General features: G+C 39.9%; 1 protein-coding gene across 6 annotated transcripts in view; it reads left to right on the top strand.

Moving 5' to 3' along the window:
* Positions 1 to 25,516, top strand: part of DOCK10 (dedicator of cytokinesis 10) — a 310,443-nt gene that overhangs the window by 235,093 nt on the left and 49,834 nt on the right. For all 6 annotated transcript variants that reach the window (XM_069574684.1, XM_069574681.1, XM_069574682.1 and 3 more), the window contains 9 exons: positions 2,335 to 2,458; positions 2,654 to 2,775; positions 3,153 to 3,239; positions 6,013 to 6,105; positions 6,537 to 6,655; positions 8,520 to 8,589; positions 11,914 to 12,027; positions 15,538 to 15,609; positions 21,993 to 22,139. In XM_069574684.1, the coding sequence (XP_069430785.1) occupies positions 2,335 to 2,458; positions 2,654 to 2,775; positions 3,153 to 3,239; positions 6,013 to 6,105; positions 6,537 to 6,655; positions 8,520 to 8,589; positions 11,914 to 12,027; positions 15,538 to 15,609; positions 21,993 to 22,139 (948 nt within the window). The remainder of the gene's footprint in view (positions 1 to 2,334; positions 2,459 to 2,653; positions 2,776 to 3,152; positions 3,240 to 6,012; positions 6,106 to 6,536; positions 6,656 to 8,519; positions 8,590 to 11,913; positions 12,028 to 15,537; positions 15,610 to 21,992; positions 22,140 to 25,516) is intronic.

The following is a 25,516-nucleotide window of genomic DNA, read 5'->3' as shown; positions in this document are numbered from 1 at the left end:
GAATGAGTGGGTTACTATGACCCCTTCCAAGGGATCTTCCCAACGCAGGGATTGAACCTGTGTCTCTTATGTCTCATGCATTGGCAAACGGGTTCTTTACCACTAGCACACCTGGGAAGCCCCGGGGACATTGTGGGCAGGGGGTTGGGGGGTGGGGGGGCTATTATTCTGCCTATAACCCTTGCTTACACTTGGACCATTTTTAAACTTATTAAAAGAACACTGATGAAACCACAGACCTGAGGAACCTTATCTCCTTCTTTCACATCCATTTAATGCTCTTAATTTTTTCCCTATAAATTTAGGACAGAGGTGAAAAAAAATTAAGATAAAGGTCTATTACCGTGTTACTGAAAATTTACTACAATACTGACCCCTTGACAAAGCCCATCTAAAAGGCGCATTCTCTGTCGATGTATAAGATTAAAAGGAAAAAAAAAAAGGATGTTCTTAGGGTTAAGTGTGGCTTTTAATCTCTCTCACTCTCATGTGCTTCCTGGAATCCTTGTAAAAGCAGTGAGCTTCTCCACAGGAGAACGTGTATCTAATGAACAGCTTGGTGAACTATGCCATGCAGATTCAAAACCATTTTCTTCTTTGCATTGCAAAAAGAAATGATTGCCTTAATTATAAGCATGGCTATCAATTCTTCTAAGACACTGTTAAAAATATAATGTGAATATTTTCAGTACTTACTTCTGAGGAGTATTTGCCGTAATATGTAGTTTAACTGGAATTCTTAAGCACCTGTTTCATTCCTATGTGCTCTGGCTGAAAAGAGAAAATTTCGTTCTGCTGCACTGTTAGTTATTGCATGCTTTGAACTGTATACTGGCTTTTGTTACCAGGTTAGCATGCTGGTATGTAACGCATATATGTAAACTGCAAACCATTCTAATTCAGAAGTTCTCAAACTTTACCAGGCATAGAATCACCCAAAAGGCTCGCTAAAACACAGATTACTGAAACCCGCCCCCTCCCCAAGATTTTTGGATCCTGTATATGTCTGGGATGGGGACCGAGAATTCACATTTTTAGACAAGTTTCTAAGTGATGCTGATACTACTGTCCCAGGGATGACACTGAAAATCTATTAATAAATTCTCTCCTGAACAGTGTGAAATAAATTAACTAGCTATATAGATGCACAGAGTCTAATAAATAAATCGGTAGATAATTTGCCTGGGTCTCTGGGCTTCCCTGGTGGCTTAGCTGGTAAAGAATCTGCTTGCAATGTGGGAGAGCTGGGTCAATCCCTGGCTTGGGAAGAGCCCCTGGAGAAGGGTAAGGCTACCTACTCCAGTATTCTGGCCTGGAGAATTCCATGGACTGTATAGTCCATGGGGTCACAAAGGGTTGGACACAACTGAGCAGCTTTCACTTCACTTTCACTGTCACCTTATTGCTTGATTTGATGTTCTAGAAACTACCTGGTTGCTAATATTGAACTGAATGTAGGTTACCTGCCTGGGATCCTGGGATTCCAGTGTGACAGATGTTCTTGTCCTGGAAGGTCCTAGTAATTACTGACGAGTCCATCCTCCTAAGTGACTCAAAGCCCCCTAACGTCTCTTGCCTTGGTTGCTTCCTCTATACCATCTTACTTCACAAGACTGTTGAGGGAATTAAATGGCAGCCTATGTGACAGAGATTTAAAAACTGAAAAGCATCGCCTGGGGATCTTCTTAAAATGAAGATTCAGATTCCATGTGTCTGGAGTAGTGTCTGAGTTTCTGCACGTCTAACCAGCTCCCAAGTGATGCTTGTGCAACTGGTCCATGCACACCCTTTGGGAGGTGAGGACAGCTTAATTCATGCCCCTTGAGGATAAGTCCTTAATCTGTGCCTTATTTACATTGTACCGTTATGTCTCCTTGTGTGTTTTTCATATGTGTATGTCTGTTTGTATATGTGTGTGTGTTTAATTTATGGCAAAATCTGTTGTTCAGTCGCTCAGTTGTGTCCGACTCTTTGTGACCCCCATGGACTGCAGCATGCCAGGCCTCCCTGTCCTTCACTATGTCCTGGAGTTTGCTCAAAACTATGTCCCAGAGTTTGCCCATGATGACATAAATTACCTAAGGAGAAACACTGGGTAGTCTAAATTATCATAATCCACCACAGTAAAGAAGTAAAAATATAATCTTGACGCATTAGTGCTAGCAGGATGGATATGTACTAAGAATTAAATCAGTACTTCTAGTGCTGACTTAAACGTGGACCTAGATTTCAGTTAAAGACTTTTTAAAAGATTAAAGTACCTATGCTTTGTCTTGCCCTGACCCTAGGAAAATGATTTCAGTCTCAGCCGAGCTACTATCTCTTTCATTGCAGGTGAAAATTGAGCTCCCAACACAACTTCATGAGAAACACCATATTCTGTTTTCTTTTTATCATGTCACTTGTGACATAAATGCAAAAGCTAACGCCAAAAAGAAGGAGGCACTGGAAACACCAGGTACTGACCAGAAGCAATCCGACATAGCCATGCATGTCATCTCTGAGACTTGAAGTGGAAAGTACTTGAAAAGCTGATTTATTTAGAGTTTTTAAACTAAGTTTTGTATTCGTAAATGATAAATAGCTTTCTTTTTACTCCTTTCCGTGAAGGTGTGTACTGAAAAGTTTTCTCTCTGTTTTTCTTTTTTTACAGTTGGATATGCTTGGCTTCCTTTGATGAAAGATGATCAGATAGCTTCTCAAGAGTATAATATCCCGGTAGCAGCAAGCCTGCCTCCAAATTATTTAAGCTTTCAAGATTCTGCAAATGGGAAGGTACTGGGTAGCATATAACTTAAGAGAAAAGATACATGGGCTAAATGGCATGAGGTTATCTTCCATCGGCTATTTAAATTAATCCCACCTTAATGTATTCATCCATTGCAATTAGGAATCAACTGTACCTATAATATTTCAATACCTTGTTTTGTTTGTGGCCAGTAGAAATGATCTATTCAAAATGATCCCCTGATATCACATTGGTATCATTTACTAATACTGCAAAATATATTTGCATCTCTCATTTTCCATCTCTATAGTAGTGTGAGACTAATGGATCAAGGTAGTAAATTAACATAAACTAAATAACCTATTTATTGATATTTCCTTTCTCTCAAATTGCCGCAGTGACAGTAACACACTCTTTTTTGCAGCACACTGGGAGTGACATTAAATGGGTCGATGGTGGCAAACCACTTTTCAAAGTATCGACATTTGTTGTATCAACAGTGAACACTCAGGTGAGCATGTGGGCCTGATATTATCCAACTGCAGACTAAAATTCCAGAAGCGTATTTATCAAGATGACACTTCCCTTGGAAGATGATTTGCTTCCAGTGACAACACCCAAGTGTTAAAAATATGAGACATTTAAAATTAAAATTGTGGACCTTTCCCTTGAAACTCAGTCTAATTTCCAATGCCTATCCAAGCCTCCTCTCACGGAGCAAAGGCCATGAAGTGGGCAAAACTGTATCTGAGAGCCACTTTGGTCAACTTCTGACACAGTGACTTTGGACAAGTCACTTCACCCCTGCAATCCCATGTCCTCATCAGGAAAATGATAACAATAAAAGAAAATCTCCACCTAAGATTGTAATGAGGCTTAAAATGAGAAACTGCATGTGAAAATGTCTCATAAACTACAAAATGCTGTACACAGGGAACTATTACCACTGTCATATTACCATAAAACTCACCCCTTCCCATGCAAGGCAGCTTATTTTAGCACAGTGGGAGAACTTTTATGATACTGATTATAAACTATAAAGCAAGCTGTCACCTGTACATAGAATAAGTATTGCTCCTTTCTTAAATTCAATATGCATTTGGTGGTTGTAGGTATGTGTTTGTGTGTGTGTGTTTGGTTTTGTTTCTTTTTTTTTTTTTTTTTTAGTTTTTTGTTTTTTTTCCTTCAAGCTGCTTTAGCACATACTTGGTTGCTAAGAAAAGCGAAATTATCCAGCATATATTGGATCAAAATGTCTTTCCATAACCACTGGCGCCTCAAGCCAAATTGAGTCCTCTTCCCTAGTCCTGCGTCATAACTCCTTAAATACATCTTTTCTCTGATGCCATCAGCCCCAGTCAAGTCCCACAAGATGATCGTTCTCCACCAAATCCTGCGTTTATGCATCTCAGAATCCTGAGTTTCTCTTTGTCATGCTTCCGGCTACTTTCCTCCAAACAGCTCAGGTCCCTCTGTGACTCACCGTTACTCACCTTTCTCTACATCAGCTTCCACTGCCCACACACTCGTCGCCCCGGGAGACAACTTCCTTCCTCCATAGCGGTATTTATGTCAGTTTTTAAAGACCCAAGGTCCTTTCATGCACTGTACCCTCTGTCTGCTTCATTCCTCCAGGACACAGGGATTTTGTGACACTGCCTTTCCTCAGCCAGGAAAGCCATCTCTCTCTCTCTGCCTCCCCTCCCCTCATCAGTCTTTCAGCTCCTCTCCATCCTTCAAATCTTTGTTCAAATATCACCTCCTCAAAGAAGTCTTCCCTATCTGCTGACCCCTCAGACATGCTGTATCATCTTGTCATATACCGTCTGACACCCTGTTTTCCTTTGAAGCACTTGTCTGATTGTGAGAAAACAGGTATGTGTAGAAACCATGGTGTCGTATCCATCTCAGGGGCATTATGGAAGGACCAGAGGAAGGGTGTGGGTTTTCCTTGCCCAGAGCTCTGTCTTCCCTGCCAGCTGAGGATCTGACAAATAGCTTTCACTAAGTAATTTTTGAATAAATAACATGAAACTGAAAATATTACTTACATACACACACACTGACCTGTGGGAAACTCAAACCACAGATGCCCCTCTAGAGCTGACAAATGCCAAAGAAACACCCAGAAGAGTGTGAAAAATCAGAGTGCTAGTTTCTCAGACGTGTCTGACTCTTTGCGACCCCACAGACTAGCCGGCCAGGCTCCTCTGTCCATGGAATTCTCCAGGCAAGGATACTGGAGTGTGTTGCCATTCCCTTCTCCAGGGGATCTTCCTGACCCAGGGACCGAACCTGGGTCTCCTGCATTGCAGGCAGATTCTTTACCACCTGAGCCATCAGGGAGTCTGTATCCCACTTCCTGACTATGTAGTTTTGACCCCCAGCATTTCCAATGTGACATTTGCTTCAGGAAACAACATTAAAAGACAGATCGGTTTGCTCTAGCCGCCATTAGAAAATACCACAGACGGGGTTGCTTAAACAGAAATATATTTTCTCACAGTTGTAGAGGTTGGTCGTCTGAGATCAAGGTGTCAGAGTGTTGTCTTCTTCCAAAGCCTCCCTCCTTGGCTTTCCTCTGTGTGTGTGAATATCCAAGTTTGCTCTTCTGTAAAGACATCAGTCATATTTGGGATTAGGACCACACTAACTACCATAATTACCTCTTTAGAGGCCTTATTTTTAAATATGGTTACAACCTGAGGTACTGGGAGTTGGGACTTCAACACATGGATTTTGGAGGGGATACAGTTCTGCCCCTAACAAAGGACAGGAGTCAACTTGTATTTCACGATGGCAGGTGAACTTCTCAATTTTTTATTAACGCTGACATTTTAAGTCTGAAAGTATCCCTGCACATATTAAACTGTACCCATTCTCGTGTGTAGTAAAGAATAGTAAGAATAAATGATAGAAGTCCGTGGAAGAAGCAGGAACAGGAAGGTGATAGAAGGCAATTTAAGAAAGAAAGAGAAAAAAAAAGAGGGAGGAAAGGAGAAAGAACAGAGCCAAGAGAAGGCATTCTCTAGCTATTGTCATATGGCCCAGAAGGAAACAAGTCTCTGAGAAGGAAATAGGAAGGAGAGCAGACTTTGTGGTTCAGGTCAAGCCCTCAGCATGCCAGAACAGCTCCGGAAATGAGAGGTCTGTCTCTCTGCCTCCTAGGTAAAGCACCTCACATCAAGTCATCTGCCCTACAGAAGGACTCACCTCCCATCACCATGATTGTTACACAGCTTATGTGTCATCAAAAAAATCAATACTTTTTTTTGCTGTTTCAGGATCCACATGTGAACGCATTTTTCCGACAATGCCAAAAAAGGGAGAAAGATATGTCTCAGTCACCTACCTCGAATTTCGTCCGCTCCTGTAAGGTAACATGACATGCAAATAGTTGCAGTGGTCTCCAGGATGGAAATAGGCAAAACAGACCTTTACATTTTGCATTGAGTAGCAAGCTTCAGGGTAATTATTCTTAAAGATTTTTAAATACCTTATCATTTCCAAGAGGAAATGATTTTATTTCGCAGTTCCTAAAAGGTGTCTGTATAATGGAAGAGTAAGCAAAGATCAGTTTCTCCAAAATAAAAATGATTGAAAATCAGAGTCAATTCACTCTAAATTAGTTAATTAGATGTAGAGTCTTTGCAACATGCCTGTATGTCATGAGAAATGCCATGAAAAATAAAGCCAAACAAAGGTGAACTACTGTATTCATATTCAAGTCCTGATGAACATCAGTCGAATGTGCTTTAAATTTAATCAATTACCTTTTTTTTTTTTTCCTGTCCTGCCAATTTAACAGAACTTACTGAATGTGGAAAAGATTCATGCAATCATGAGTTTTCTGCCTATAATCTTGAATCAGCTCTTCAAGATTCTGGTACAAAATGAAGAAGATGAGATAAGCACCACTGTGACCAGGTATTCATAGCACAGCCTTGGGAGAAGAGATTTTATAAGCTGGGGTCACAGGCAACTCTAATTATAACTGAGTGGCTACATAACTGTGTATGCTTGCATTTTGTTTGAACACATATCTCAAAGTTAAGTATGTCTCACTCTTGAGTTCTTCCCTTCTAATCATCTATTATTATCATCCAAGTGGAGTTTTAGACCTCTTTTTTAACTTTTCCTTTGTGCTTTTCAATTATACTTTTTTATTTTGAGATAGTTATACAGGCACTTGCAGTTGTAAGAAGTAATACAAAAGAGAGCTCATGTTCTCGACAGATGTTCCCAATGGTGACATCTAGCAAAACTATAGGGCAGTATCAATCCCAGAATATTGACACTGAAAGAAGCAGGAGACAGAACATCGCCCTTCCCAGAAAGATCCCTCATGTTGCCCTTTTACTGACATACCTTCTTTTTTCTCATCTCGGTCTCCACCCCTTATTCCTGGCAACTGCTAATCTTTTCTCCATCTCTAAAATTCTGTTACTTTAAGAATTTTATATATTTTATATTGAAATTTTATATGTAATATGAGTACATATATTTTTATATTATATTATATATTCCATGTATTTATATGTTGATAAATTTATTATATAGTCTATTTTAAATTTATATATAAGTTATATGGCTTTATGAGGGCTTCCCAGGTGGCACAGTGGTAAAGAATCCGCCTGCCAGTGCAGGAGACACAAGAGACAAGTTCAGTCCCTGGGTAGGGAAGATCCCCTGGAGGAGGAAATGGCAACCCACTCCAGTATTCTCACCTGGAGAATCCCATGGGCAGAGAAGCCTGATGGGCTACAGCCCATGGGATTGCAAAGAGTTGGACACGACTGAGCATGCACACACACACAAATGTAAAATTATATCATATGACAGTGTGTAACCTTTAGGAACTGGCTTTTTTCACTCAGCATAACTCTCTGGAGATTCATCCAGATTGTTACATCAATCAATAGTCCTCTCCTTTTTATGTGAGTAGTATTCCATATCATATTATGTTTAAACCTCACCCGTTGAAGGATAACTGGATTGTTTCCAGTTTCTGGTAGATTTGGGGTGAATATAAGTTTCCATTTCTCTGAAAAAAACAATTGCTAGGTCATACGGTAGTTGTATGCGTTGGGTTTTCTTTCATATTTATTTATGTATTGAGTCTTGGTTGTGACACACAGGATCTTTGGTCTTTGTTGCGGCATGCAGGATGTTTAATTGTGGCATGCAGACTCTTAGTTGTGGTATGCAGGATCTAGTTCCCTGCCCAGGGACTGAACTCAGGCCCTCTGCATTCGGAGCTCAGAGCGCTAGCCACTGAGCCACCAGGGAAGTCCCACATGTGCTGGTTTCAAGAACATGCCGAATTGTTTTCCAGAGTAGCTGTACCATTTTTTCCCCACTGAATCTTATTTTTCTTTTTATGTTCAATTTTTCTTTCACTGTTCTCGCTTTAAATTTGCCTTCACTACATTCTTTCAACATTGCTAATCTGTCTGGTGACTTTAGCAAATTACAATCTTCTCTTTCTAGAGGTAGGGTTTTCAGTTAATTATTGAATCATATATTCCTAAAGTTCATTTTTTTTAAATATTAGTCACAGCATTCTGGAATGCCATAAGACATTACTTTTATCTTCGTGTTTAGAGATTTCAAGGTTGGAAATGGCTAATGGATGTTATAGGTACTGAACACCCGGTACTGAGTTTGAAATTGGTTCATTCATTCATTTAGTAATGATTAAGTGCCCAGCTTACCAAGCACTTAAGTGACAAACCAAGTGGTATTTTCCTGCCTTCTCCAGAAAGGCCACTCAACAGCTTTGCTTTTCCAGGGTTCTGACCGACATTGTGGCCAAGTGCCATGAGGAACAACTGGACCACTCTGTCCAGTCCTACATTAAGGTATGAAATTGCCACTTGGGTGTTGGTTGTATCCCCTTGTGCTGTGTGGCTTGTCTCATTTCCTGTCTGCAATAAGTGGGAAGTTTCCCTCTTTAGCTGAATGGTACCCACCCCAGTCATACTGAACTTTCCCTTTAGTGACTTAGAACTCCTTTTTGCATTAATGGGCTTAATGTGTTATTTCAATATATAAATAATGCATACATGTGCAAATGAATATTTATATGGGGAGAAAAAGCAAAGAAAGAAGTGGAGGAGAAAACGAAAGTATGGTCTTTTGAAATCAACATTAGAAATACATGAAATTCCTCGTAAATTTAAGGAAGACGCCTCCTGTTGGTTTGTTGAATGTGCTGTGTTTCTTCTGTAATGTTTTCTTAGCTCTTTTTGTTGTTTTCTCAGGCATTATTTCATTTTCCCAGTTACTGTATATTTGTACCTGCTTCTGGTATGTTAAGTCCTTTCTCCTCCGGCATGAACCACTAGCCCATCCCATCAGTGTGCACTGCTTCCTCCAGTGGCCTTCGTCAGATGTTCACTTGGACATGTTTATATTCTCATTTTCAGCTGGCCTGTGAATTCATGCCAGTGAACTTGTGATGATGTTTGCACATTATAGTTCCAGCCTAAAGGTCATCTTCTTGAAGGAAAAGAAAAAACCCATCCAGAGTTAAATAAAAGTATCTTATATTCCTATATATATATAAAGGACCTAAATTTCAATTTTTATGTATAGATTATCTCTTTGAAGAGACATAGAGCTTTTTAATTAAAAGAACATATTCCATGAATATATAAAGGTAGACATATACCCATGTAGTTCAGATGTCTAAAAAGGCAACCAGAGAAGAATTTGGGGTCTTTTGTGCTAAAATTTTGTGACGGCAAGAAATAACTAAAAACTTTATTCTGGAGTGAACCCCTTTGAGATATTATCAGTGAGGAGTTACTCCCATTACAGTTTCATATTAACATGATTTTATCTGTCAGAAAAGTTAAATGTCTTCCCAAATATCTAAGTATGAGTGTGTGCCCTTATATGCCAAAAATAGTAATTTCACAATAATTTCCCTATGGTATGATTTTACCCAATAAGCTCTACAGTTCAGTTGCCAAAGGCCAGTTCCACCTACAAATGACTTTTTAGTTTGCTCTGTAAGACAGAGGCATAGCTTCCTTTTATAGGGTATTGATGAATTTACTATTCAACAGAATCTATAGAATTTTCATTCTCTCAACTTACCCCAGTTTTCCATTTCAAGCTCCAGGGGGCATGAAAGGAAAAAAAATTCCCAATTTCTGTCATACAATGTCATCTCTTTTTCAACACACATATTATTTACCTTGTTCCAGTAGAATTACCAAAAATTGCATTTAGAACCCACTGATGTGACTATTTTTGTGACAATTGGGGCTAGTTCCTGATGAGAGCCTTATATCAGCTCATAGAAGGGATCTGTAATGCTCTTGGAGTGGTGTCCTGGCAGTGCTTCCTGGAGCAGTCTTTATTTTTAACCAGGATATTTAAAAAATCCTGACGAGACCATTTGATATTGTGATGTAGGAGGATACTTATTGAGTTTGTTTTGAAGTGTTTTCTCCAGTGGACCACGTTTTGTCAGTGTTTTTAATCCAGAAATACACCTACGTAGATTTTCAAGCTGATGACAATTCCTAAAGATGTTTCATAACATAATTTCATATGTCTAAAACAAATACAGACAAATACATATAACCAACTAAAATTTATTCTGGAAAAAGCACTAAAGTAGAAAATGGAAAACTAGATTCTAATTAGGGTTCGATCATTAACTCGGAGTGATCAGCCTGTCTGAACCTCACGTTTCTTCTCTGTGAAGTGAGATGGGTAGATGAGATGAATATCCAGCTATCTGACTCTGTGATTTGACTCTTGCTATATTACATGGCTGACAGTCTGACCTTGACCAAGGAGTCTGATTTTTTTTCACCCTTAATGGAAAAAATTATTTTCTAACATATACAATAATATTAAGCTCCACACCTAAGAGTTTAATGAAAACTGGAGTCAATACCTGCTTTGATGTCCTTGCAAGATGTGGTAGTTGATATAGTTCATACTTATTCAGAAATATGCTAAACACCATTTCAAGTTCAGTGGTGCTAAATGCTGCTAACTCACTCCATCTACGATATCCAAAATGCACACATACACCCACCATGTCTTTTTCAAAGATGTATGTCTAAACTTGATCTAATTAGATACCATCGTTTATAGCAATTCATGGGATTGACATGGTTTAGCCAAAATTTTAAAAACTTTCAGAGCTAGTCAAAATGCCCTTGGAGCTAAGTTACTGTGCATGGGATTAGATAGTTAATTACATTACCCTCATAGGAGTCATAATCCATGAGGGGGAAAATTGTACTACTCTTGATTTTTGCTAGTTTCATGCATCTCTTAGCCTTATTTTTCTCCTTTGGGATGAGCTTGGAGAAGTCAGACACCTCAGGAGATTTAGGCATCAATGTGCTATGAAGTCAAAGAAATAACTATAGACCGAAATGCAAAGTGCCTCTGCTTTGTTTCTTGTCTGTCTTCACCCTTGACTATAGTGAAGTCCAAACTGTGGATATTATAAAGAAATGACCTTCCTTGAGGCAAACCCAACTCATAAGTAAAACATCATAAGCATTTTGTATCTTAAATATATGTGCATGAATTGATACTTAAAATATATGAAGAAATATGGAAAACTAAACCATGACATGCACTCACTGTGCCAACAACCAATCTTTTAAGGAAAAAGCCAGCAGCATTTGCTATCTTACTGACGGCCAATGTTTATGAACCTCTTGGTTGCCGTGTCTCAGCATGAGATGGTAGTGGACCCTGGGCTTGTGGGCAACTCTCCTACTGGCCTCTGGAAGGCACCAGTTTCCCCACTTGGCTATTTGAGTGGGTACTCTACCCTTTCAGGATGAAGAAATGCTACCATGCCACCCACCTGTTGCCAGTGGAAGGAAGGAGAAGGGGAAATGTGCCCTAAGTAGGTGGGTCAAAGCCCTCCATGTTTCCTTAAACCCGCTAAATTGCTCTCTGGTCTTCCTTTTGATTTCTACTAAGAGTGTGTCAAGGAGAGCTTAGGTGAGCAAGGCTCTACCTATACAAAGCCCTCAGTAGGAGCAGGTGTGTATTACACTTATCATTGGGCCTTCATTTATTTCATGACAAAATCTGGCATGAGCAGATAATTTTGAGACATGAGTTATTCATGGAACATAATTTTTGACCCTTTGTTTTTAAGTATTTAACTTTTTTTTCACTGTTTGGATTTTCTTCAGTTTGTGTTCAAGACTACCGCATACAAGGAGAGAACTATACATGAAGAACTGGTTAAAAATATGACTGGTCTTTTGCAATCAAATGACTCCACAACAGTCAAGCATGTCCTGAAGGTAAAGAATTTAAAGACGGGCTTTCATTGGGATGGCTTACACTCAACTCTGAAGGTGACAGGAGTCGTTGATTTTTATAGATCATTTCTCTTATGGTTTCTGGTATAAGTTTCGTGTTGGAACAGTAGCATGTGACCCCATAGACTGTAGCCCACCAGGCTCCTCCGTCCATGGGATTCCCCAGGCAAGAATACTGGAGTGGGTTGCCAAGCCCTCCTCCAATATTAAGAGAACAGATCATCTTTAAAAGTAGAATGGACTCAGGTCCTTTGGCCTAGAGGCAAAATGAATGACTCTTAAGAATGACGTATAACATTCAAAAGTTCTAAGTGTACCCGAAATAAAGTTTATGGGGTTTTTAGGCACAATAAGAGGAAAAATACCAACAAAAGGATTAATGATATATTAATGAATAAACTGACAGCAGAGAGGAGGCAGAGAAACAGCTACTCTTTTTCCCCCAAAAGTTACAACACATGCATTTGTAGTAACATAAAAGATGGTGAGAAGCTTATGAAGATATAACTCTAAGTTATTATAGACTTATGAATGTAGTCCCCTGCTAAATTAATTATCTATCAGGACTTGACAGATAGATGATTGATGAGTAAGTAGCTAGAGAGGGCTGAGGCTGGATCAATAAGCATCAGCATTTCACTAAAATCAAATTTGTCTAGGTCAAGTGGTTGGTTTGTTTAAATTTAAATTAGCTGTATGAGCATATTCATTCAATTTATCCAGCAAATATGTTCCAAGTGCCTTCCATGCAACAAACACCATCCTCACCATCCTTGGCACTTGATATACATTTAGAGAATAGAATAAAGATCTCTGCCTTTGGGAAGTTTACACAGTACTGCAAGATAAAACATAGTAAATGACCCACATAATAGCAAAGTTAATTAAATTGCATGTTCAGGGACTTTCCTGGCTGTCCATTGGTCATAAAGACTCCACGTTGCCAATGCAGGAGGCTCAGCTTCAATCCCTGATCAGGAAATTAAGATCCCACATGTGGGAAGGAGAGGTTGAGATGAACTGCAAGAGTCGCACTGACATGTATACACTACCATGTGTGAAACAGATAGCTAGTGGGAAGCTGCTGTGTGACACAGGAAGCTCAGCTTGATGCTCTGTGATGACCTAGAGGGGAGGCATGGGGTGGGGGCGGTGTAGGGGGGAAAGGGAAGCTCAAGAGGGAGAGGAGGTATGCATAGCTCCTCAAGAGCTCGAGAGGTATACATACAGCTGGTTCATGTTGCACAGCAGAAATTAACACAACATTGTAAAGTAATCCTAATTTTTTTTCTTTTAAAATAAAAAAATTAATTTTAAAATTAAAAAATCAATTTAAAAAAATCTCACATGCCAGGTGGTGTGGTCTAAAGATGAAAAAAAAAAAAGTCTTGTGAGGTTTTAAAAAATGTTGGGGGAAAATTGCATGTTCAGCGGTGAGAAGTAGCATGGGAAAAGAAAATATCAAGCAGGTAAGGGCATGGGGAGCACTGAGGGCAGAGTGAGGTTTACAGTTTTAAATAGAATGGTCAGGATAGAGCTTGTGGAGAAGGAAAGACCTCAGCAGAAAATGTGAAGGAGGTGAGAGAGCTGGAGACGTTTAGGGTAGAACATTAAAGGGAAAGGGGAAAACATAACAGTATTTGTCATTCTTTGACTTATTTCACTAAGCATGTAATGCCCTCTAGGTCCATCCATGATGTCACAAATAGCAAAATTTAGTTCACTTATATGTGGAATCTAAAAAATAAAGCAAAGAAGTAAGTATAACAAAACTGAAACAGAGTTAGTGATAGAACAAACTAGTGGTTATCTCAGGGGCGAGGAGTGAGGGGAGAGGCAAAATAAGTGAAGGGGATTAAGAGGTACAAACTGCTAGGTATAAAATAAACTACAACAATGTAATGAAGAGCACAGGGTATATTGCCAGTATTTTATAATAACCTTATGAGGAGTGCACTCCATAAAAATATTGAATCATTATGTTGTACACCTGAAACTTACATAATATTGTTAAGTCAACTGTATTTCAGTGAAAGAAAATAAAGATTGAGGGGAAGGCCTGTATAATGTCGTAAGGCAGCAGCACACCTGGTGGACATGCCTAAAGGATGACAGGAAGGCCATTGTGGCTGGGGCCACGTAAGCAAAGAGAGGAGGCGAGATGAAGTCAGAGAGGCACCAGGAGGTTAGGCGGGTAGCGTAAGGCCTGTGGGCCATTGCAAGGGCTTTGGCTGCCGCTGGGAGAGAAACTGGGAGCCATGAGAGGCCTTTGAAGGGAGAAGTGACTTGAGCTGACCTTGGTTCAAAAGGATCTCTCTGATGACTGCATAGAGAATAGACTGTAACGGGGTGAGGGTGGGACAGGGTCGCTGGAGAAGGCTGCCTACCTAGCATCCTTGGGTATTCTTTGCTGCTGTGTGTGCTCAGTTGTGTCTGACCCTTTGTGACCCCATGGACTGTAGCCCACCAGGGTCATCTGCCCATGGAGTTTTCCAGGCAAGAATACTGGAGTGGGGTACCATTTCCTTCTCCAGAGGATCTTCCCAACCCAGGGATCAAACCCACATGTCTTGTGCCTCCTGGATTGGTGGGCAAGTTCTTTACCACTAGCACCACCTGGGAAGCCCTGGATATTCTTTGGCCTTCTCCAAGTGCACCCCTTCTCATGAGACAAAGTGTGAGGGTAGTCAGAAGGAATGCTGCCTGGAACTATAGGGATTCCTAGGAGCCCCCACCTTTAGAGCTTGTAGGTTTATTCCTGGGCCTGCTTACACCTCTTTATAAGTCCATACTAAAGAGGGAAACTCTTGTTGCCCGAGTGTAGCCCCAGACCTAAGGCAGAAACAGCGTTTGGTGGGAGAGAGGAACTGGTTTGTGGGCACCGCTTGGGCTTGCAGACTGGACAGTCACACCAGGTCCCTCAGGGCAGGATGGAGCCCCGGATGAGAGGAAGGGGTGGGCCAGGGTCGTGCTCGTCCTATGCTCCCACATTCAGGTACAGTATTCCAAACTGTCATGAAGTTGTATTTGTCAAGGTAGGAAGAGCCAACATACTTTATTTAACACTCTGTTAGCTTTTAAATACTTCACATACAGCTTCCATTTTTACTCTTGCCTCTACCCATGGTAATGTGAGGGGTGGGCCTGCTACAACATTTAGTTTTGTTTAAGGAAAACAGGTAGAACACCCTATGAATAAGTATTTCTTCAGACGACTGTCTAATCAGCCATGTCAAATAAGCCAGGGTCTTGTGTTATACAGTCTTTGAGATGACTGGGAAATAGAAATATCTGGCATTTACATTTCCCATTAGAACTTTGCTAAGGATGATCCTAACATAATGGAAACTATATTATTGCTCTGATGCATTTAATTTCAAAGAATATATTCTAAGATAAAGATTTTATAGCATTGCATGTCATAAAGAACAGAATTATCATTACTTTGCTGTAAGATAATAAATTTCTGATTGTCTTTTGTTTTCCTAACAGCATTCCTGGTTCTTCTTTGCAATTATCCTAAAATCCATGGCACAGCACTTGACTGACACAAATAAAATTCAGGTAAGATCATATGTAACAAAATAGCATCCAACAATTATGCTCATGAATGTTCTCTTAATAATGAATATTCTCGTATTAGTTCCATCTTTATTTGTTTTATAAACCTTACTGATTAATGCTCACTGCTTTAAGAATTTTTTATGTGGATCATTTTTAAAGTCTTTATGGAATTTGTTACAATATTACTCCTGTTTTATGTTTTGGTTTTTTGCTAGCAAGGCACGTGAGATCTTAGCCTCCCCCAGAGAGTGAGGGTGTTAGTCAGTCATGTCCAACTCTTTTCAACCCCATGGAGTGTAGCCTGCCAGACTCCTGTGTCCATGGAATTCTCCAGGCAAGAGTACTGGAGTGAGTAACCATTCCCTTCTCCAGGGGATCTTCTTGACCCAGGGATTGAACCTGGATCTCCTGCACTGCTGGCAGGTTCTTTACTGTCTGAGCCATCAGGGAAATCCCTTAGTCCCTCAGTCAGGGATCGAACCCACACGCCTTGCGTTGGAAGGCAAAGTCTTAGCCACTGGACCACCAGGGAAGTCCGTGCTCATTGCTTTCTATGCGGGAGATGTGATTATTGTGTCAGTACATGCCCTTCAGAAGCAGATGGAAGGACAAAGTTAGAAATGCAAAATGACTGTAAAGGATAAAAGGACAGGCAAAAGGACTAGGGAGGTCTGAGGCCTGTGAAAGGAAATGGCAAAGGAAGGAGGATGACTGGAAAGAGCCTCGCAGTGAGACAGTTTTAGCTGGACCAATGGGCTGTCTGAGAGCAAAGAGTGTTCATGAGGAAAGCCCTGCATTAGGCAGATGATCTGACTCTGGTACCTCTCTGCAAACTTGAAGCAGCCAGGGAGAATGTGACCTTGGTGACCTTGGCATGGTCTCTTGAGTGCATCCCCAAAACTCCGTAGCTGTTTCTTTCATCACAGCAGGTTTTGTCTTAAAGGAATATCAAGTTTTGTCTCAAAGGAATGAGCTGTGCACATCCTTGACTGCCACCTGTGGTCCACGGTCCACAGATTACACTACATTTTGAAAATGTCTCTGATTCTGCCCCTGCATAGCTTCCCTGGGCCTCTCTTCCTGAAAAATGGAGGCTAGTGGGATTTGATTAACTGTAGCCTGTTACTATGGCTGGCCTGAGGACCTTACATGGTTCTCATCACCTCCCTCCTCTGCCATCCATCCTAGATTCCCCTCACCCTCAGCAAGCAGCTCTGAAGGTCTCAATCACTTACCTGTATTGTGGCCCAAGTGCTCATTCCAAAGGGGTCCAGAGTGGTCTCAGCCTTTGGAAAATAAACTCTATTCTACTTGGACTATTTGTAGTTACAATCGGGTAAGGAGGATCAAGAACCACCCAAGTGGATTCCCTGAGTTCTGCACGTATATCTCTCTGTTCTCTTTGTGGGTAAGACCAGGCAGAAACCTCAGACACTATGCCTCCTTCACTGGGAGACTAAATCAGAACAGTATTGCATGGGGTGGGGATAGTGGTGAATAGCAATTATTGTCTTCCTTTATACTCTTGGTGGGGGAAGGGTAGTGTCCCAGGCCAAAACTTATAGAGCCCATTGAAGAAGGACTTCAGAATCATTATTATATCAGACACTTACTCAAGCTGCAGGACACTTTCTTTAGGGACCATGTCTCCTTTTCATTCAGTGTGTACCAGATTTGAGAACTGACTCCGGTCCAGGAAGACAGAGGCCAAGTTACCCTTGGCCAAGCATCCAGTCAAGCATCCAGTGTGTGTTTACTCCAAATGCCAATTGTGTCAATACAAATTATACATTTAGACCAGATAAATGACTATTGGTCAGATCTTTGAAGCCAGTGGACCTGCTGCCTACAGAACTTAGGACTACTTTATTAATCCTGTGAGTTTCTACTCTAAGCAGGTGGACATGATGGTATTTTTGTCTCCAGATATCAATATCAATATCAATTCAGATCCTGTGTCCACTAGTGCTTCAAATGTTTGAGTGTTGCCCCGAGTGTAATCACCTAAGAAAATCCTACAGAGTCCTTTGGAGAAGGACTTTAGAATCATTACATTAGACACTTACTCAAGCTGCCAGGCATTTTCTTTAGGGACCCTGCCTCCTCTTCAGCCAGCGTGTACCATATTTGAGAACGGACTCAGGTCCAGGAAGATGGAAGAGTCATGGCTATTTGTTGGGACAGAGATTCTTGTCTTCTGATGGTCCATCTTGTCTTATTGGTGGATATGAAGCAATGCCATTGTTGCCTGCTGCCTGTCTGTCCCTAGGGATTCCACACATCATTAACCAGCCCTACAGCTTCCTGAGAGTCAAGCCCCCTTGACTGCTCTCCAGACTTGCCATTTGTCTTGATCATCACAGCCACTGGTGCCTGGAGATTGGGTACAATCACATGACCTCTGTATATAGCTGACCCTCATTCTTATGGCTGTTAGTGAGCCAACACTGTATTTGTCTCTCCCACCTGCAGAGGGGAGATACCACTGAATGTCTTAGGGATGTCAGTGCATGACTTTGGTGCATAGTGGGTCTTCTGGGCTCATATTTCCATTCTTATATGTCCATCTCCCTCTGCCTGTTTATCCCTTCCTCTATCATCTGCCAGGGCAACCCAGGTATTTTCATCCTGCTTAAAATGAGCCATCTCCAAGACTCTTAAGAGCCACCTAACAGTGAGTGGTCCATCCCCTGAATTCTTGTTTATGCCCATGTCCTGACAAAGTGCCCTCAAGTCAGTGAATTTGAATTTGTCCACTCTTTCATTCTGGCCATGTTGATCAAACATCAGCAACACTGTCTCAGTGGTACTCCCATGTGGTCCCTGCTACTACATGCTGTGCTGTTTTGAGTTGCTCAGTTGTGTCCAACTCTTTGCAGCCCCATGAACTGTAGCCCACCAGTCTCCTCTGCCCATGGAATTTTCCAGGCAAGAATATTGGAGTGGGCTGCATTTCCCTTGCCAGGTGATCTTCCTGACCCAGGGATCAAACCCGAATCTCTTGCTTCTCCTGCATTGGCAGGCGAGTTCTTTACCACTACCACCACCTGGGAAACCATACCTGGCACATGCTAGCTAAATGTTATTAACTGCTTGGAGTATACAGTCTTCCTTACCTTATTAGGCTGAGCAGGTTCACACCTGAGTTAAGCTGGGGTTTAAACCCATTTAATGGCCAGAGCTTCAGGAGAGGAGGAAGGACAGCTCCCAAAGGGTCTGCCTGTTGCCTTGCAGGCTTCTGCAGCGTCTTCCCACGTGCCAGAAGTGCTGCCTCTTAGTGGAGAGAAACGGGGCACTGAGGATTCCGGGAACTCTGCAGAGCCACCATCCTTGGGTTTTCCATCCACACCTCCAGCCCTCAGGTCTTTCCAAACATGGTCTTGGTATAACATAAGAGACCTGCCCTGGCTTCACATCTAATCATCTCTAGTATTCCAGAACTCTGAATTCTTAAGCCCTATGTTTGCTTTTCAGCTGTGTCTGCTCTTCTACTCCCAGAGATAACAGCCTCCCACCTGGGAGCAAGAGAAAATCTAACATGAAGATAAGGACGATTCCTGTCTCTCTGTTATTAAGCTATATCAGGACACCTCAGCATTATAACCCTTGCTCTGCCATTAACATGTTAGATGATTAAAAAAAAAAGACACTGAACAGCCTGCTTTCCCATCTGTAAAAACAACAGACTGGACTAAAATCTTTCAGTTCCCACTAGTATATATCTGCTCAAATCGATAGATTACAAACATGCTATGAACAGCCTAAGAATAGAGTTTCTCATGGACAGCGGTTCATATTCACTGAGAACAGCTCCCGTTTCATGACCCTCTTCAGGAGCAGCCGCCACACTCAGTTTTCATCCAAGGGCACATGACCATCTAATGTTCTAACCATCTCTATTTATCACATTAAGAGACCAGATGCCATCATTTGACTTAAAAACATTCCCAATAAACGTCTCCAAAGCTATTTGGATTTTCTTTTTTTATTTTTTTTTAATTGTGAAGTGAATGGCTTTCTTTGTTATTAAAAAAAATTTCCACTATCAGGAAGATTTGAGGAAGTCATATCCTCTAGTCTGGTCCTCTGAGAGGCAGATAGCACCTCCCTGGCATCCCTGCTTTCTTATCCTCGTCAATTCCTATTTACTAGAAAATGCCGAATGCCTTCTCAACACTGAGCTCTAGTAGTGAAAGGTTGCTTGTATTGGCTGCGTGTTTTGTTTTCCATCAGCCCCTTATTCCTAACACAACTCCCAAATGCCTGAAACTCAGCCCCTGCATTCTGCATCTGGTCCTTGTGACCTCTGCTGAATCATAGCCCAGGTTTTCCAGCAGGTTCCAGCTTGCAGCTGTGGCTCCGACTGTCACCTCACTGCCTTCCTCCTCCTCCTGAGACAGAAAGCCCACCGTCCCCAGCTCAGCAGTTCTCCCCTCTCAAGCCCTTGGGATAGACTTCTGGAGAAGAATTTAAAATAATACTCATTGGGAATTCCCTGGTGGTCTAATGGTTGGAACTTGGCGCTTTCACTGCTGGGGACAGGGTTCAATCCCTAGTCAGGGATCCTGACTAGGATCCTACAAACCGTGGGGCACAACCGAAAAAATTAAAACATCAAAATGTTACCCGTGTATACCAATCAGCGTGTCTTGGGGTTAAGAGTGGGAGTAGGCTTCAAGGGGAATTTGAAAGGAAGACAAAAAAGGGACGGGGAGGAGGAACAGAGGAATTATCAAGGTCCAGGCTGTTCATGCCTATCCCTTTGAAGAAAATGTTGGCACCAGTGTGTTTAATGTCTCTTGGAGGACTAACACAGTGAAAAGAGGAAAAGGACAATTGTGCTTTGATTATCTAAAACCTGATTGTTGCTTTCACAGGTGACTCGTTTACCCTTATTTCTCAAGGTATATGGAGCAGAATGAAAAATGATGTATGCAGTTAAATCCATTAGGTTTATTTGTTGTCAATTTAATTTTATTTCAATAGTAAACTTTGAATATATACAGAGAGTAACCATGAGATTCTTAAAGTGACAGTCATTTCCTGGTAAAAATGGCTTAAAAAAAGCCAGTCGAAGCCAACTGCAGATTCTGTGGTTAATTAGTGTTTGTGCTATGCAGTTTCTCTAATTTTAGCCTCCGTGGTTTTTATTCTTGCATCATGGAAGGTTGAGTGCTTAAAATTAAGAAAATAAAGGTTAGTCAAACTCTCAATTGTCTGTTTCTGTCTATAGTGAAATTGCAAGTCTAATTTTAAAGCCATCTTGTAAAGGTGAATAAATCTTACCTATCTTATGCAAAGAAATTGTATAAATTCACAAAGCAGGGACAGAAATGGGAAAACTCAGCTGCCTGAAATTTTCCGAGTTAAAATAGGAGGGGTAGATTTCTGTACCTGAGGGCACTCTTTAGGGGCGTATAGAGTTTTACTCAGTTTATGTTGAGTAATCTCACAGCCAAACCATTTTTTACCTTATGGCAAAAGCGTTTTGAGAGTGAAATCTCACTGACAACTGTCATGGGCCTATGCTAATACCCCTGAGTTAAGACCAGCCAGTGCAGACTTCCATCTATAAGATGAATAATGTTTGAGCATCTAATGGAAAACATGGGGATTATAGTTGATAGCACTGTATTGTATAATTGAAATTTGCTGGGAAAGTAGAACTTAAATGTTCTCTCCCAAAAAATATGTATGTGAGCTGATGGATGGCTTAATTAACTAGATGAGGGGTGGGGATTCTTTCATAATTTATTATGTGCATGAAAACACCAGAGTGTATGCTTTAAATATGTTATAATTTTGTATGTCAGTTATGTCTCTTATAAAACTGAAATAACTTTTATAAAAAAGCTCAGCTGGTACTCACAACTTAGAGGACATTTCAAACTAATATCTGTACTCCTTTAGTTATTCATTCATTGACTTCTTATAGTTGTTTATTGGAGGATTCCTATTAATAGTTTTAAAAATCAAAATAATTGATTTTTAAATTAGAGAACTGTGGATCAAAGAAAATTTAGAATAATAGTCATTAAACCATTCATAGTAGTTATTTCCTGAGAAGGCAAGAATGGGTATTAAGAGGTTATAAAATATATTACATTTCTATGTTGTCTGAATAGTTTGTAATTCATATATGTTATAATTTATAATGAAAAAGTGAAAGTTTTATTGGCCAAAATAGAAAAAAAAAATTCACTGAAAAGTGGAAATCATGACCTTGAAATTGAAATGGCTTCTGATTTCATTATTGCTTTCAAGTTTCCAAAAAGACTTTTTGTTTGATAATAAATAGAATGAAGTAAGTCTTACAGGTTATGTTTTCCAGGCTTAGTATTTCACAGGTCTCATTGTAAAGAAATGATCCATTCTTTCCTTAGCTTTCTCGGCCTCAAAGATTTCCCGAATCTTTTCAAAATGAATTGGACAATCTTGTCATGAGCCTCGCTGACCACATGATTTGGAAAAATAAAGACGCACTTGAAGAAACAAGAAGGGCAAACCACAGCGTTGCCAGATTTCTTAAGGTACATTATACAAAGTCATGATTCTGTTCAAGTCTGTGTGATAGTGGCTATGAGATACTCTACGTGTTAATTAAGTCACAGGTTCATTTATGATGAAAAGTCAAGACTACCACGATTAGATGAATGCTTTCATCTATATGTCTTTCTTGCTTGGAATACTTTCTGATTTTTTTTTCCAATTTGGAGTCCTATAGAACAAAAATCAAGGTTAGAGAAAAGTATCTGCTTGAATATTGTAGGACTTCCAAATATTTTTAAAGAGAAAACTGAGATTTTTAAAGGAGAACTTGTCCTGAGGCAACATTTTTGTCTCGGACTTTTCTATCCTTGAAGTGCTATTTTGGCATGGCTACAGCTCTCAGTGATTCCAAATAGCCACTTTGGAAAAATTTGGGGGCATTGAGCATTTTTGTTGTTTTACTTCCAGGCTCTTTTTTACATGATGAAAATATTATAAATTAGCTACATAAAAGGAAAATGATCAGTTAAAGTATTGAGCAGCATAAAATGAAATATATATATATGCATACCTATAGCAATAATTCTTTATATTAAATTAGGAAGAAAAATGAGCTTAGTCTAAAAATAGCTAATGTAGAATGATGGTGTATCACTCAACAGATAATGCATCCAATCAGAAAGATAATGTTTTTCTTCTGTTCCTTCTTTTGCCCAACTGTTGACTATTGGTGACCTTGATGAAGGCACTTTTCTTGTTTTTTTGTGGTAGACACCAAGACATACTGGATAGTTGTGGGAACTTATCAATAAATACTAGTTACAAAGAGACTATGGAGATAGATGGAAAATTAGCTGAAGTTGTCATTTGTGAATTTTAATTGTCTAATTTCTTTTTTGATGTGTTAAATGCTATTTCAAATTATGTACTATGCATGTTTACCTCTTGAAGTTTCTTCTTCACTGTTTTATATCTTGTTTTTGCTTTTTTCTTGCTTCAAGAAAGAGAAAGAGATGGTCAGGGTTAAGGAGGAAGAGAGTAAAACAGAAAAAAAAGTTACTTTAATTTCTACCACATTTTAAGACCTATGAGAATAAAGTTTGTTACTATGCTAGTAGTTTATTTGAAGTGCTTGATGAAAAAGAAAATTTGGAGAAAATGACATTTTGTCCAATTTGTAAGCACACTGCATTTAAGAAACATCTGCAGAGTATTCTTCCCTAAATTGCAAAAAAAAAAAAAAAAAAGTTGCATAAGCAAGTCTCTTAAAAAGGGAAAAGACCCCTTATCTACCCTCTTTGGCTTAAATGTTCTGTACTTATTAGAAAAATAAAAATGCTTTCCTTGGACCTCATTTATGCAAAAGTAGCTTCTGGTGGTACATAAAGTAGTGTCTAACAGGAATGTCCAAGGTGAAAAGAGACACAAAGTATACAGCTAATGGCGACACCAGTGGTTTGTGAAGGCTGTGGGTAAAAAGCCTATAAGATATGCGGATCCATGAACTGCAGACTGAAAGCAGTACTTTTGTGAAGTTCATAAATGGAAACACTAACAGTATATTTTACATTATTAAAATCTATTGTACAAGCATTGTTTTCAGATTATTGTTTTGATGGAATTTATTTGACCCAGAAAGCTTTTTTAAAAATGTTTGTAAAGTTTATTATATGAATCATTTGAACACAGAGAGGAAAAGAGAAAAGAAGATGACATGATTTTTTATGTTAAATTGAATGTAGTCATTTGGCATCACGCATGTGAATTGATGAACTTTGAGTGTTCAGCTGCTCAACACTGCCCCACTGTTGGCATTATAAGACTTTTATATTCCCAGAAAATAGTTATTCACTTAACTTGGGTTTCAAATGACTTTTATCTCTTTTGGTTGTTGAATTCTATATTAGTAATCTAATACTGTAAATTAGTTGTCATCAGAATTTAACAATTGAACTATCATAACACCATGGTTGTACCAAGCTTGTTTTCCAAAAATGGAGAATGTGGTACCTCAGGGGTGACCACATGAAAGTGTCCTAGGTGAGAAAGTGTCCTCCTTTATCTTACATCATGGGAAAATAGTGTTTTTTTAGCACTCAGGCCAGAAACCTTGTCCATTTCTCTGACTGTTCTCTCCTAGAGATAGACAGGATGCAAATGCATGCATGTCTACATATGTAGCTTCTGTGATTTTTTTTTTCCACTACCAATCTGGGTCACAACTTAATTTACTTGAGAGTAACTGTCTAGATACTCTTCTCTTGCAAATATAATACCAAGGAAGTAGCAAAGGAAAGTTCATTCTGATTTTAATTTTCCTTCTTAGACAGCCATGTCTTTTTACCCATTCTTCTGACTATTCTCTACTTTATTTCAATTTGCTTTTGGAAACCATTTGGCAATCATCTAATATAAAAGACAGATTTTGGTAGCAAAATATGTTAAAGAAACATCTGTGATATTTCTGTCTAAATATCAAAAAAAAAAGATGGATAAGCAAGTCTATGAAAGGGAAAGTCTTTATATTTACTCTCTTTCACTTAAATGTTCTGTGTTTCTGGAATAAATAAATGGTTTCTATAAATTCCATCTATGCAAAAGTTGCTGTGGTGGTACATAAGTAAATACCTAGTAAAGTATCCAGATGAGAAAGAAAAAGATGGACCAAGTAGTTTTGTAAAATATAAAGGGAAAAGGGTATCAGATTGCGTGTTTTGTAATTTGAGTTCATAACTGATCACTACACAAGCTATAGAATAAAATTCTCATTGCTTCTCACAGTTGGTGAAACTAAATAATTTTTATTACAATATATCTTTGCATGTTTAATTTAGAATATTTTCCTTTCAGTTCAGTTCAGTTCAGTCACTCAGTCATGTCCGACTCTTTGCTACTCCATGAATCACAGCACGCCAGGCCTCCCTGTCCATCACCAACTCCCGGAGTTCACTCAGACTCACGTCCATCGAGTCAGTGCTGCCATCCAGCCATCTCATCCTCTGTTGTCCCCTTCTCCTCCTGCCCCCAATCCCTCCCAGCATCAGAGTCTTTTCCAATGAGTCAACTCTTCGTATCAGATGGCCAAAGTACTGGAGCTTCAGCTTTAGCATCATTCCTTCCAAAGAACAACCAGGGCTGATCTCCTTTAGAATGGACTGGTTGGATCTCCTTGCAGTCCAAGGGACTCTCAAGGGTCTTCTCCAACACCACAGTTCAAAAGCATCAATTCTTCGGTGTTCAGCCTTCTTCACAGTCCAACTCTCACATCCATACATGAGCACAGGAAAAACCATAGCCTTGACTAGACGGACCTTAGTCGGCAAAGTAATGTCTCTGCTTTTGAATATACTATCTAGGTTGGTCATAACTTTCCTTCCAAGGAGTAAGTATCTTTTAATTTCATGGCTGCAGTCACCAT

The sequence above is a fragment of the Ovis canadensis genome, chromosome 2, assembly GCF_042477335.2.
Source record: "Ovis canadensis isolate MfBH-ARS-UI-01 breed Bighorn chromosome 2, ARS-UI_OviCan_v2, whole genome shotgun sequence".
NCBI classification, from domain to species: domain Eukaryota; kingdom Metazoa; phylum Chordata; class Mammalia; order Artiodactyla; family Bovidae; genus Ovis; species Ovis canadensis.
The sequence above is the reverse complement of the archived record's forward strand: the minus strand, read 5'-3'. Positions and strand labels throughout refer to the sequence as shown.